This window comes from Fukomys damarensis, unplaced genomic scaffold (genome assembly GCF_012274545.1).
Source record: "Fukomys damarensis isolate Sample0158 unplaced genomic scaffold, DMR_v1.0_HiC HiC_scaffold_1, whole genome shotgun sequence".
In the NCBI taxonomy this organism is placed as follows: Eukaryota; Metazoa; Chordata; class Mammalia; order Rodentia; family Bathyergidae; genus Fukomys; species Fukomys damarensis.
This window is the reverse complement of record NW_022900913.1, coordinates 53,835,729-53,850,387: the sequence shown is the minus strand read 5'-3', so window position 1 is coordinate 53,850,387 and position 14,659 is coordinate 53,835,729. Positions and strand designations below refer to the sequence as shown.

General features: G+C 37.2%; 1 protein-coding gene across 3 annotated transcripts in view; it reads right to left on the bottom strand.

The window, feature by feature from the left end:
- Rad17 (RAD17 checkpoint clamp loader component) overlaps positions 1–14,659 on the bottom strand; it is a 33,305-nt gene that overhangs the window by 9,085 nt on the left and 9,561 nt on the right. For all 3 annotated transcript variants that reach the window (XM_010637306.3, XM_010637304.3, XM_010637305.2), the window contains exons 5-13: positions 13,120–13,276; positions 11,129–11,265; positions 10,527–10,579; positions 10,237–10,362; positions 9,894–9,963; positions 6,294–6,405; positions 3,364–3,546; positions 2,176–2,261; positions 1,920–2,066 (exon numbers count right to left, since the gene is read on the bottom strand). In XM_010637306.3, the coding sequence (XP_010635608.1) occupies positions 1,920–2,066; positions 2,176–2,261; positions 3,364–3,546; positions 6,294–6,405; positions 9,894–9,963; positions 10,237–10,362; positions 10,527–10,579; positions 11,129–11,265; positions 13,120–13,276 (1,071 nt within the window). The remainder of the gene's footprint in view (positions 1–1,919; positions 2,067–2,175; positions 2,262–3,363; positions 3,547–6,293; positions 6,406–9,893; positions 9,964–10,236; positions 10,363–10,526; positions 10,580–11,128; positions 11,266–13,119; positions 13,277–14,659) is intronic.

Genomic DNA, 14,659 nt, shown 5'->3' with positions numbered 1-14,659 from the left:
TGTGTGTGTGTGTGTGTGTGTGTGTGTGTGTGTGTGTGTGTGTGTGTGTGTGTGTGGTGGTACCGGGGATCGAACTCTGGCCCTTGTGCTTGCAAGGTAGGCAGCAGAACCACTGAGCCAAATCCCCAATACTGACTTTAAATAAATTTTTGAGGTAATTGGAGAAATATGAATAGGGAGAATACATTACTAAATTAGTATGAATTTACTCAGGTGTGATAATGCAATACTGGTTGTAAAAGAAATATGTCTTTATTCATACTTATTAAGAGTCATGCCATTTGCCGAAAACAAGTGTGTAAATACATAAAGAGATTAAGCAAATGTGGCAAAATATAATAATCCAGTGAGCAAAAGCATAAATAAGTTTTTAATGAGCTACTTTTTCAACTTATCTATAGACTAAAAATTTCAAAATAAAAAAGCAATCATACAGGGCCAGGGATTTAGCTCAGTGGTATTGCCACCTGCCTTGCAAGTACAAGGTCCCATGTTTGATCCCTGGTACCAAAAAAAAAGCAATCATACAAAGATAAAAGAGATGGCAAAAGTTTAAAATGATAAATATACTAATTACTGTGAGGTGATCAATACCCGAAGAATGAAAACACATCTTATAAATATGTACAAATGTTACATAGCAATAAAAGAAAACACAATTTTATTTTTTGAACTCATGGCCTTTGCAGTAACTCCAACCCCACCCCTTTTCATTTTATATTTTGAGACAGGGTTTTGCTAATTTGCCCAGGTTGGCCTTGAAGTTGCAATTCTCCTGCCTTAGTCTCTGAGCAGCTGGGATTATAGGTGTGTGCCACCTTACCTGTCAAAAATTTTTGAAAAGTAATTACATTAGATTTTTTTTTTTTTTTTGGTACTAGGGATTGAACTCGGGTCCTTGTGCTTGAGAGGCAGAACCACTGAGCTACCTCCCCAGCCCTGAAAAGTAATTACAGAAAAAATATAGGAAGGGCTGGGGAGGTAGCTCAGCAGCACAGTGCCTGCCTGGCAAGTTCAATTCCTGGTACCAAAAAAAATAGGTAAATGAAACTAATAAGCAATGATGCTCTATGATAGCTTTTTTGTAACATTCCTAATTTTATTTTATTTTATTTTTTTGTACCGGGGAACAAACTCGGGAATTTGTGCTTGCAAAGCAGGCGGCAGAACCACTGAGCTAAATAACGGGCACTTTCCTAATTTTAAATATTGTTATTTCAATACTTCTATTTGTAATACATATTAACATATTAAAAGTGTCTAACAGAACTTCCTACAGTGATGGAAATGTTTTATACCTGAGTTGTTCACTACAGCAATTACTAGCTAAATATAGCTCTCAGGTCTGGCAAATATGTGACTAATGTGACTGAGGAACTGAATTTTTAATTTAAGATTAAATAGCCTCATGTAGTTAGTGGTCACAGCAGTGTTAAGGTGCTGAGGAAAATTAGTAGCTGGGATAGCGCATGGCTGCATTCCTTACTGTGTGGGAGCCCAGGAGAAACCCTAAGCAACACAAAGAGACTTGGTTTCGAAAACATTGGTGCTGGGGAGTAGACTCAGAGCCTTGTGCACACTAAGCATGTGCTTCACTGCTGAGCTATACCTCCAGTCCACACAAATTTTTTTAAAAAATCTTTTAAATCAGCAGAAAGTACAAGATACACAGTTCTTGCCTAATTTTTAAGTTTTAAATATTTTAATGTATATATTAGTTTTAAAATTTAAAAATAACTAGAAAAAGCGCTGTATTATCTCAAGGAAACCCAAGTAACCTACTGAAGATTCACTACAAATGCTGGCTTGGATATTTTAGCCGAATAACTAAGAAGAGTCACAAAATAATGTCCAAGAGTTAGAGATAAAAGCAAACTTTTTCTTAATTCTGAAGAAATATTTAAGTCAAGGGGTCTTACATTCCAGTCACCACTAAGGATATCTGCAAAACTGAGAAATTCACTGGCTCTCACAAGATCATCTACTTCCACGAAGAAATCTATGTAGTTTTGGTGAAGATATAAATTAAATAACTCTCCTGGCATGTGTGACATTTCCACTACTTCCTACAAAAAGAAGCATAAATATATAAATAATTTTGGTCCACATGCTGTGGTCAGGTATACACACACAATATATATAAGTATGCCTGGTAAATAGTCATAAGGACCTTACCTCAGGCTGAACAAGTAGTGTATCTCGTTCATACTCTGACAAATGGGAAGGCAACCGAGGAGAATCTAATTCTGTTAAAGGTGCTCCTATAAGAGATTTCTAGAATTACTAAAGATAATATCATCTTTGTAATTATATAGCACTTTCATTTGAACATTTTCAACACTTCACACATGTAATGCCAAAATACTAAACTGTTAAGAATTAAAAACAAAACAACGAAATTATTAGATGCTTACCTGTTTTAGTACTACTAGAACTAAGTTGAAAATTCTCAAGCTTGGATTATGGGGTTTTTAGCCCTAAAACATTCCATTTCTCCTCCTTTCTTGCACAAAGGCTTATCAATGCACAGCGGGGAGGAGAAAGAGGATGAGGAAGAGAATCAGGTAAGAAGGGCCCGCGAGGATGGGTAGAGAGGATCCAGGAACAAGGGAGGTCACCACTGCCACTAAAAGATGGATGTTTCATTTTCCTGAGTGGTGTCAAGGTTTCCATTTAGGAATTTCCAATTCTTCCTTCAGGATCATAAGACTATCAACTGGGACATGTTATATAAAGAACCAGAGGTTTGGGATTTTACTGATAGCAATTGGTAGAGTATAGAAAAACTAAAGAGAGGCAAAAGAAACCTGGCAATTTACGTAAGGCCTCAGAGCTGGAGCCCAGTGTTAACAGAGGTTCAGGCTATCACTTCTTGCTGCTAAAAGTCTAGACAGAAGGATGTTGTTTTCTTATTTAATAATTTACAGGAAAGGATATGGCCTACTGCAGCTTGTTACATTTGAGATTGCTCATAGTTACAAAATACTCTAAATAGCCAAATATATTTTCCTGCTGTCTTAGGCCTTGCCTAATAGTACATAACCTAGCCCTAATTCTTTCCTTAGCAAAAGAGAGACCACCAAAAAAATGTATACCTCAGGAAAAGAAAAACTTGTATAAATATTTTAATATTAAATTTATTGAGACATGAGATTAATACAAGTTAACTTTGGCCTCTGCAATTACAAGAGAAGTACAGAGTGGTGGCCAGTAGCTTCCAGACATTTATTAGTATGGTGAACTGCTGACGTATATACATGTTTTTGGTGGACTCTGTATATGGCATTTTAAAAATGTGAAATTTTATTTCTATTGTAAGACTAATACCCAACAGATATAGAAAAATATGTAACATTCTCTTACTTTTACAATACAGAATTTTCCCCAAAGCTCTGAAGAGAAAGAGAGAAACATCTTTGCCACCAACAGCTTGGACCTTTTGATTTTCAAAAACCTTATCAGGTTTTTTCCTCCGCTTTGATTTTGACAGTGCAGCATCTGATTTTAAGGACACTCCTTTCTTCCTTGGCCATAAGCTGCTCTCTCCTAAATATATCCAAGTGACAATGTTTAAAATAAAGTCAAAATATGAAAATAAAAACTAAGAGCATTTCAGATAGTTACACTAAATATACTAATTAAAATACATTTTTCCAATCAACAATAATAAAATAGATAAACTGAGTCAGGGTCCTCTCTGGGTTGCTGTTTTTTTTTTTGGTACTGGGGATTGAACTCGGGTCCTTGCGCTTGTAAGGCAGGCCACTAAACCACTGAGCTAAATCCCTAGCCCTGTGTTGCTAACTATTGAAATGGAATAAAATGTGTTTTAATATTATCTCACATCCCTAGTACAAAAGCAAAGCAAGCAAAAACAGAAATTTTCACACACAAAATGACACACTAGTAAGTCACAGCACTTTGGTTTCTCAGTGGTATGTACATCTATTACTACTATTACTGTTCTTAGTCCATGATGCATATTAACTAATTTAACGCTAGAATGTAACAATTCTGGGGGGGTAATTATTACAGTTAAAGAACTGATATACAAAGAATTTAAATAACTGGCTCAAGGTCATCAGTAAGTAAGTAATTTTAATCACCCACACAGTCTGGTCTTGCAATTTATGCTTAACAACTATGTTATATTACCTTTCCACTGATTTCAGCAATTTCAAGTTTAAGCCTATGTTCAAGTTTCATTTGTAAGTTTTCTTTTTAAAACTCAGAACGTGTGGTCTGGGGATTTAGCTTAGTAGTGCTGCTGCCTGCGTTGCAAGGTAAGGACCCGAGTTCAATCCCCAGTACCAAAAAAAACAAAACAAACAAAACTCAGAACATGTGACTTCAAAGCAGCCTTGAATGGCAGTAAGAATACAGGATCTGGACTTGAGTCATAATATTGTCTATCTCATAGGATGATGAGAGAATTAAATGAAAAAAAGTACTTGCTAACATAATTCCTGATCCACTCAAAAATTATCTTCTCCCCTTTAAAATTTCTGATCACAGAGCAATAATGTTACAGTTGTAGTTAGAATCCCAACCTAGCTCACTTCAGCCTCTCAAATTCATAATTCCAGTACTGAACCTAAGAACAGCTGCATTATTCTTCCACAGGAATAAGCAGGCTTGAGTTGTGCTAAAAGCCACCTATTTCTCTATGGATATTTTGGAAAACAAAGGCACAAACTAAATGAATGGTTTACATCTGTGGACAGGGACATGAGGACTTCCGATGAATTCTAAGAGCTCCACAGATGGCTTTTAAAATGAATTCCTCAAAGGCAAGCAACAAGTAGGTAGCTGGCTAAAGACTATGTAGTAAGTAACAATCCTTGGAGTAAAAATGTAACTCACTGCTATTAATCGAACAATCTTTTATTATATCTCGATGATTTACCCTTTTTACATATTATTTGGGGACATAAATTTGACAATAAATTTATTTGTTAAAGACAAATACTATGAAAAAGTTCACAAGTAAACACATCTCAGCACAATGTCGTTAACCTAATGGCTGGCTGCTTTTGAGCCCTTAGCACGTGTCAAACACTATAATAAGCACTCTGTAAGTATTACCTCACTTGTTTTTCACACAGCCCTGCAAGTAGGTCCTCACATAAAATGTGAGAAATTAGAGGCACAAAAAGATGGTCACTCCCACTGGCCCATCTAACTGGATGTTTCCCAGTAAGTCTGAACCCCAAAAACTTAGAAAGGTAAAGCAACAAGCCATGCAAATGAATCAAGTTTTGTGTCAAACAGCTATAATATAAATTATGACATAATCATAGAAGTCAGTATATTCATGTGCTCATAAAAAAGTGTACACCTGGGCTGGGGATTTAGCTCAGTGGCACTGTGACTGCCTCACAAGTGCAAGGTCCTGAGTTTGATCCCTGGTACCCCCCAAAAAAACTATACACCTATACAGTAGTCCCCCCCATATGCACTGGGGGCATATTCCAAGACCCTCAGTGGATATGGATGCCTGAAACTGAAGAGAAAATCAAACCATACACACATATATATTGAAAATAATATTTTATATACATATATAGATCTAATACGTTTTCCATCTTTGCTAAGTACTTATTATACACTGTGGCCATGAGCAACTTTTTAGTTTGAGATATGGTAGCAAAATTAGCATGAATTTTTTTTCCTTCTTTATAATTTTATGGATAGAAGATTCATTACCACAGATCTTAGCCTCAGCCTATGATTTTTTTCTTTCCCCATTAATGACCTTTCCTTTTTCACTTAAAGGAAGCACTTCATTGTTTCCCTTTGGCATATTCAAACTGCCAGAGACACCACTTCTGTACTTTGGAGCTATTATCAAGTAAAATAACAGTTACTTGAACATAGGCACTGGAATCCCATGGCAGGGATCTGATAAGCAAGATGTCCTCCAGGGCAGACAGGAGATACAGTGTGTGCAATGTGGATATGTTGGGTTAGTGATGATTCACTTCCTGGGTAGGACTGTGAAGGATCTTATTACACTACTCATAAGTGTAAAACTTATGAATTATTTATTTCTGAAATGTTCCATTAATATTTCCAAACCACAGATGACCACTAATGGGAGGGGGTGTCAATTATAAGTTAAAGTTTATTTTGGACTAGGAGCAAAGCCTAGTGATAGGACACTTGCTTAGTATACACAAGACCCTGGGTTTGATCTTGAGTAGCCCCCCCACAGAATTTGATTTGCTTCATGAATAATGAAAGGAAGTCAGTCATCTATACAATGCTCTGAATGCTGCTGCTATTGTTGTTACCTTTTGAAGAAGAAAATTGGAGACTGTTTATTGCACTTCTGATATCACCAGAACATCCTTGACAGAGCAACTCCAGAGAAGTTTTATCAGGTACAATAATTTTTCCTCCATTCTGAAACGGGAAAAGTAAATTTTAAAGAACTGCTTTCATAAAAAATACACAAAACTGGGCTGGGGTTTAGCTCAGTGGTTCTGTTGCCTGCCTCGCAATTGCAAGGACCTGAGTTTGATCCCTGGTACCAACAAAACAAAACAAAACAAAGCAAAAATATACAAAACTGGGCTGGGGATTTAGCTCAGTGGCACTGTGCCTGCCTTGCAAGTACAAGGTCCTGAGTTCGATCCCCCATACCAAAAACTAACAAACAAACAAAATATATAAAACAAAAACCATAAAACCTATTTTCTAAACTAAACGGAAGTAAAGTACAGTCTTGCAAGTTTGAATGCTAAAAAGCCTCCATGCTAAACACCAGCCTGCCTATGAATGGTGTTAAATGGTTTCTTTTCAGGGGGAGGGGGGTACCAGAGATGGAACTCTGGTCCTTGTGCTTGTGAGGCAGGCGGTGGCACCAATGAGCTAAATCCCCAGCCCTGAATGGTGTAAATGTTGATGACTGCATGGTTTAAAGTAAAATTCCAGGAGTATTAAATATTATTTACCATTTTACATTGGGCAATTAATATTTTTGCTACTTTTTCCCTCCACTACACGCAAGGCCTTCACACTGGGCTACATTCGCAGCCCTTTTTATTTTATTTTGAGAAAGATTTTCGCTATGTCGCTAAGTTCCCCAGACTGGGCCTGAACTTGCACCCTCCTGCCTCAGGTCTCCCAACTGCTGGGATTACAGGTGTACATCACCATGCCTAACATCAGACTAACTTCAATTTTAGTATTATAAATTTAATTAAAAATTATTTCAAGGGTTAGCTCAGTGATAGGTATATGCTTTTAGCGTGCATGAGCCCCTGGGTTCAGTCCCCATCCCTAGCACCAGAACAAAAACCTTAATAAGAAACTGTTTTCAGAGTGGTTTTGTTTTGTTTGGTATCAGGGATTGAATTTAGGCCCTAGCACTTGTGAGGTGGGCGGCAGAATCCCTGAGCCAAATCCCTGGCCCATCATTTTTTTTTTTTTTGGTACCAGAGACTGAACTGGGGACCTTGTGCTTGAGAGGCAGGTGGTGGCACCATTGAGCTAAATCCCTGACCCCGAGTAGTTTTTTTTTTTTTTTTTTTTACTAATTCTAGATATGGATTATCTGCCAAAGTGGAAATTAATTTGAAATCATAATCCCTGGAGGCTGAAGAATACAGCATGATTATGAACATGTAAATGTGGCTGAAATGTCTGATTAGCCATTCCTCCCTATTAGCAAAGTCTCAGGGCCGGGGATTTAGCTCAGTGGTGCCATGCCTGCCTCAAAAGCACAACATCCTGAGTTTGATTCCCAGTACAGAAAACAAAACAAAACAAAAATTTGACACCCGTTGTCCTATCAGCAAAGTCTAAACATCATTTTCACAGTAAGTGCAAAGAAATAGCTTCATAAACTTCAAAAACTTACTAAGAAATTTCTAATACTTTCCTATATAACTGACTTAAGATATCAGTCCTCTCTTTAAGATATCCCAAACCTACCAGTATCATCTTGGAGAGCTTTTTTTTTCCCCCATTTTCTGGTACTAGAGATTGAACTTAGGGTGCTCTGCCACTGAACTTTATCTGTAGCCCTTTTTGAGATAAGGTTTTTGTTAAATTGCCTAACCCGGCCCCAAACTTGCAAACTTCCTGCCTCAGCCCCAGGAGTGAGTACCTGAGGTTACAGGTATGTGTGTCTATACAAAACTACATCCTACCTTTTTTTGTGGGGCTTAGGGGCAATGGTGCTGGGATTGAACCCAGATACTCATGCTTGCTACACAAGCACTCTATCACTGAGCTACATACATCCTTAGCCCCATGATGAAACTTTTAAAAGTAAATTCTATTTGTAATTAATGACCTAGTATTAAAACAGAAGTTGGTTATTTTCCCCCTTGAAGGTGAGTACTAAGGATTAAATCCCAAGCTTTTGCCCTGAGCTACATCCCCAGCCCCTTTTTACTTTTTATTTTGAGACTGGTCCTTAAATTGCTGTTTCACAGACTAGGCTCAAACTCTTAATTCTCGTGCCCCAGTCTCCCAGAGTGCTAGGAGTAAAGATGCACAGTTTTTAAAAGAGAAGTTTTGAGTTAAATGTGATAAAACAGTACACTGATTACTGTTTTGGTTACTCCTTAATGTTGAACATTTAAAACTATAATATGCAGTTATCATGCTTATAGTAGAGCATGTAAACTTTTAAGACAAAATCAAATCCATCTGGAATTAATCACTTAACAACTTTATGTACTTTCATCTAGTATATATAGGTACATATAGATCCATATGTGTTTGTTGTTATTTGCAATCAGTTGGTTTCTTGTTTGTTTTTTTGGTTTTTGAGACAGGGTCTCACTATGTAGTTGAGACTGACCTGGAACTCACTATGTAGCCCAGGCCAATCTCGAATTCACAGCGATCCTCACACAGTCTCCTGAGTGCTGGGATTACAGGTGTGCACCACCATGCCCGGCTCAGTTGTTTTAACATAGTAAATTATAGAGTAAATATAGTAAATTTAGAGTGAAAATTAAAACTTGAACCTCATCTGATCCTTAATAGTTGTGGTATATCATACCAGTTATTCCTTCCATAAAGCTCAATTTTTTTGGTTTTTTTTTGGTACCGGGGATAGAACTCGGGTCCTTGCGCTTGCGAGGCAGGTGGCAGAACCACTGAGCTAAATCTCTGTCCTTGTATTCATTTTCTTGTTATTTATTTATTTATTTATTTTTGAGGCAGGGTCTCACTATGTAGTTGAGACTGACCTGGAACTCACTAAGTAGCCCAGGCTGGTCTCGAACTCACAGCAAACCTCCTGCCTCAGCCTCCTGAGTGCTGGGATTATAGGCGTGCACCACCATGCCCAGCTATGCACCATCACGCCCGGCTTTCATTTCTTGATGACAGGTATAACTTAGAACAGTAAGCCAAGCAAAGAGCAAATTTACCTTAATGTGAAAGATAAGTATAATAAATGGTAAAAAGAGGTTAAATTTTTTTGATACCAGGGATCAAACTTGGGACCTTGTGCTTGTGGGGTAGGCACGGTTCCACCGAGCTAAATCCCTGGTCCAAGCTTAAATATTTTTAATCACCATTTCCTCTATTTGATAAAATAACACGCCTTATGAGTTTAAAAAAAATTTTAACCCTAAAAACATGTCAAAAAAACTTAAAAACAGTCCGGGTGTGGTGGCACATGCCTGTAATACCAGCACTCGGGAGGCTGAGGCAGGAGGATCGCTGTGAGTTTGAGACCAGCCTGAGCTACATAGTGAGTTCCAGGTCAGTCTCACTACATAGTGAGACCCTGTCTTAAAAACAAAACAAAACAAAAACCTCAAAAATAAAAACAACAAAAACCTATGTCTCCAACTCCTCCAGTATACATAATGTGTAAGTTGGGCTTTCTGTAACTATGATGTAAAAGTCAAATTAATCAGACTTACCTTATTAGCTTCCATAGTTACAATTCGATTTAGAAATTTCATCATAATTGTTGGTGCCACAGGATTGAAACTGTTTAACAGAGAAATGTAGTTAATGATTAATTTAAAAATATTACCGTGTATGAACATTCTAAGCAGACATTTCTTCTTGTGTTTTTTTTTTCTTTCTTTTTTTTTGGTTTTTTGAGACAGGATCTCACTATGTAGTTGAGACTGACCTGGAACTCACTGTGTAGCCCAGGCTGGTCTCGAACTCACAGTGACCCTCCTGCCTCAGCCTCCCGAGTGCTGGGATTACAGGCGTGCACCACCATGCCTGACCCTAAGCAGATATGTTTCTTACCTAATGTTTAAGATAGAACACTCTTCTTGAATTTCTTTGGGAAATAGTAACCTATGATTATTATCTCCATTGACACTGTCAGAGATTATAAATATAAGAGGACATCGGCCAATCTGCACATACACCCTACAAGAAAATACAGCAATGTTGAAGCACAAGCTACTTAATACAACATGTAGAGTTTTACTCATTTCACTAATGATCCTTCCCAGGCTAAGCCCAGCAGCCACTGAGCAGGAAGTCCAATCCTTCCTGTGGACTTTCATATTACATGCTTCACTCATACCCACCTTAGAACTTCATGTAATGCATGAGAATCTCGGTAAAACTGGTTCGGAAAATCCTGTTAAAAATATAGGATAAATATTAATTGTACTCCTTTATGTATTTATTTTCAGATTCATCTTCATCAAGACAGGAAAAAATTTAACCAATGCACTTTAAGTGTAACATCCAGAGAAATTAAGAGAAATATGAAATAGCTGATAGCTTAAATAGTAGCACACATGCATGGAAACCTCAAATTTTGGATTAAATTTCTTGGGCTCACTTTACCAGATGCAGTACTTTAACTAAGAAGTAATTTTTTCAAATATTCCTTTTGCTTTTCTATATGTAAGCCATTACATTTTTTTGTTGTTGTTGTTATTCCGGGGATTGAACTCAGGACCTTGCACTTTCGAGGAAGGCAGTGGAACACTGAGCTAAATCCCTGGCTAGCCATTACATTTTAAACTTTGTTAATCTATACCTGTTCTAAGTTTACTGAAAGACTTTAGGGCCTTTGTGTTCTGCTGTCATAGCGACCCATCCATGGAGACAGTTAATGTTAACAAGTGAATACATCCCACAACCCTTCACTCAACAACAGTAGTTTAAAAGTTGTCCTTACTTCAACCAGAATTATCTTCTTATCAGTTCTTAGATCATCTCCAAGCATCTGTAGTTTGTTATACTTTGTTGCTCTTAGTAGAAATTCTTTAAACACTACTATCTGAGACTGATATGGAAATGTATGGAAACTTGACTCTGAAAGGAAACGACGTTTACCACCTTTTCAACAAATTATATATACACATTAATAATATACACATGTATATGTACATACATATACAAATCATTTATACACAAGGTATACAATGTATATTGTACACGATGTAACACACAATTGTATATTATACTGAAACAGTCTCCAATAGTGAAATTGTTAAAATTTAAAATTTAGTCAGGCATGGTGCACACCTGTAATCCCACACTCAAGAGGCTAAGGCAGGAGGATTGCCATGAGTTTGAGGCTAGCTTGGTCTACACACTGAGTTCAAAATCAGTATGAACTGCAGGAGACCCCCCCATCTCAAAACAACAACAATGACCAAAAAGAAAAACCCAAAACCAAACAACTCCCCCCAAAAACTGACATTCATTCAAAAGATGAGAGCCAACATGGACAATAGTAATGTTCCTGTACCAATGAATCTAACATGGAGTTAAATGACTTCAGAAACCACTGTAGGTAAATAAAAGTTTAGCAATAAAATAGAATGACAGTCAACTCAGGGACACAGTTCTCTGAAGACATGTTTCATGTAGAAGACAAAAGATTAAAACTGCCAAAAGTAATGTCACCATTTAGAAAGCACTCAAAAGTAGAGGAGCACAGGGTACTATCAGCATAATGATGTGCATGCCAAATATATACAGCATATCAACAATCCCAGAGGAGAGTTTTGATGCATAAACCACATTAAAATAAAATTGTTCAGGGCCGGGGATTTAGCTCAGTGGTTCTGCTACCTGCCTCTCAGAGGCAAGGTCCCAAGTCTGATCCCTGGCACACACACACACACAAAAATCAATCAATTAATTAATTAAATAAAATTGTCCAGGACCAGGGATTTAGCTCAGTGGCACTGTGCCTGCCTTGCAAGTGCAAGGTCCTGAGTTCGATCCCTGCTGCCAAAAAATTAAAAAATAAAATAAATAAAATTGTCCTACATAATTCCTTTTGTTTATAATTAATTAGTTTAGGCTATCCCTAATTTAGTTACCTACAGTATTAAAAAAATAAAAATTATAAGTGCCAGAGCTGAGTGTGGCAGTATATTACAGTATTCTCAGTACCAAGGCAGCTGATGCAGGAGGACTTTGAGTTCAAGGCCAGCCTGGATTACATAGTAAGACCTAGTCTTAAAAAATAAAACAAAGGGCTGGGGATTTAGCTCAGTGGTGCTGCAGCCTGCCTCACAAGTGCAAGGTCCCAAGTTTGATCCCTGGTACTGAAAAACAAAACAAAAAAGTTACTATGATTATTTTCTGATGATTGTCTTTATTAAGGTTTCTTTACAAATTCCAAAGGCAGATAACCTGGCCTTATGTTTTGATCTGATTTGACTCTAGCAGGTATTATCAATCTAAACTATCTTACTAGGAACCAAATTCCTTTAACACATTTATTCATTCATTCATACTGAGGCAGGGTCTCACTATGTAGTTTGGCCTTGAACTATATGGTCCAGGCTGGCCTCAAATTCGTAGCAATCTTCCTGCCTCAGTTTCCCAAGTGCTGGGACTATAGGTGTGTGCCACCATGCCTGGTTCCTTTAACACACCTTAAGACCCGATTCACATTTAGACAAATAAGATCTCATATTGTTTAACCTCCAGAAATAGTGAAACATATGTGCCCGTTATCTAATGAAAGTTACAATTTAATCCTGGAAGAACCCTGTTCTCCTCTACTATAGGTAGTAGCTGTCTTCTGAAATCACTGCTTTCTGAAACTGGCCAGAATAGGAGAAAAATGCACATATCCAGCTTCACCTGAACACTCCATTCGGTACAAGTTTCTCTTGCTATTTTCAGTATCTTCATAGCAAACCTTACCAAAATTAAATATTTCCTTGAAATCGTCTTTTTGGAAGTCTGGTAAAACAGGATTAATCCACTCTTGCACTTGTATGCCATATTCCTTTGACAGTATTTTTATAGTAGCAGTTTTTCCACATCCAGGAGGACCTGTTATTAATAAAATAGATCCACCCTAAAAACAAATACAAACATTAATTAAAAACCCAAATCAAGAGTGCTGAGGGTAGCATAGTGGTAGATTTGCCTCACATGTGCAAAGTCCTAGATTTGATCCCAGCCCCACAAAGAGAAAACACAAACAAATCACTGGAATGCTACAATATTATTTTTGAACTTTCTAAATTTGTTCCTCCTCCAAATATTGAATGTGTAGTATAAGCAAACTAAATTTCAAAATTAAATGAGCTTTAGATAAAATGAGAGAATCTTATTTCTTGAATAAAAAACCTTTTGTCTGCTACACTATATTTTTAGCACAGGCCTTTTAGAAGCCAAATTAAAACAACAAAATTTGGTTAAATTGAGATAAAGTCTAAAACAAAGACTATTAGAGATTACCTGGTCATAAAATTCAATCTTATTAGACTGTTCACACAATGTAATTTACTATTATAATATTCTTATGGAAATGTATCATTTGCATATTAGATTCTATAAAATATATAAGGAAACATTTACCAGAGCTGGGGATTTAGCTCAGTGGTTCTGGCGCCTACCTTGTAAGTGCAAGTGCCTGAGTTTGATCCCCGATACCAAAAAAAAAAAAAAGACATTTATCAGACATAAAACTTTAATGATAATGAGAGGTTTAGCCCCTAGTTATATTACTTATTATTCATAAAATAAATTAAATGAAAAAAATTAGAGTTAAAAAAGTATAAGGGATTTAGCTCAGTGCCTTCTACTGCCTGCCTCACAAGCACAAGGTCCTAAGTTTGATCCCTGGTATAAAACATTAAAAAAAAAGTATAGGGGAAGGTTTCCTACATACAATAGTAGACCTTATTCCTTGCTCATATCTAGTGGAGGTGAGAGCCTGTGTACTTGAATATAAAACAGTCAGTTCCAAAAAGAAAAGAAGACTCAGTTTCTTTTTTTTTTTTGGTACCACCAGGGATCAAACTCAGGACCTTGAGCTTGCAAAGCTGGCGGTGGAACCACTAAGCTAAATCCCGGGCCCTCAGTTCCATCTTTTAAAATGGCAGTGTCTTTGGGCTGCAGATTTAGCTTTTAGCTCAGTGGTTTCGCCGCTTGCTCTGCAAGCACAAGGGCCAGAGTTCGATCCCTGGTACAAAAAAAAAAGCTATCTAAAATGACAGTGTCTTAGCTGGGAGTGGTGGTATACTCCAGTAATTCCAGCACTTGTGAGGCTGAGGCAGGAGGATTACCCCAAGTTTGAGGCCAGCCTGGGTTACACAGTGAGTTCAATGCCAGCCTAGACTATATATGGAGACTGTGCCTCAGAAAAACAACAAACCAAACGACAGTGCACAAGAATAGGGCTACTCACCATATATTTAATGTTAATGAATGAAATATATATATACATATATAT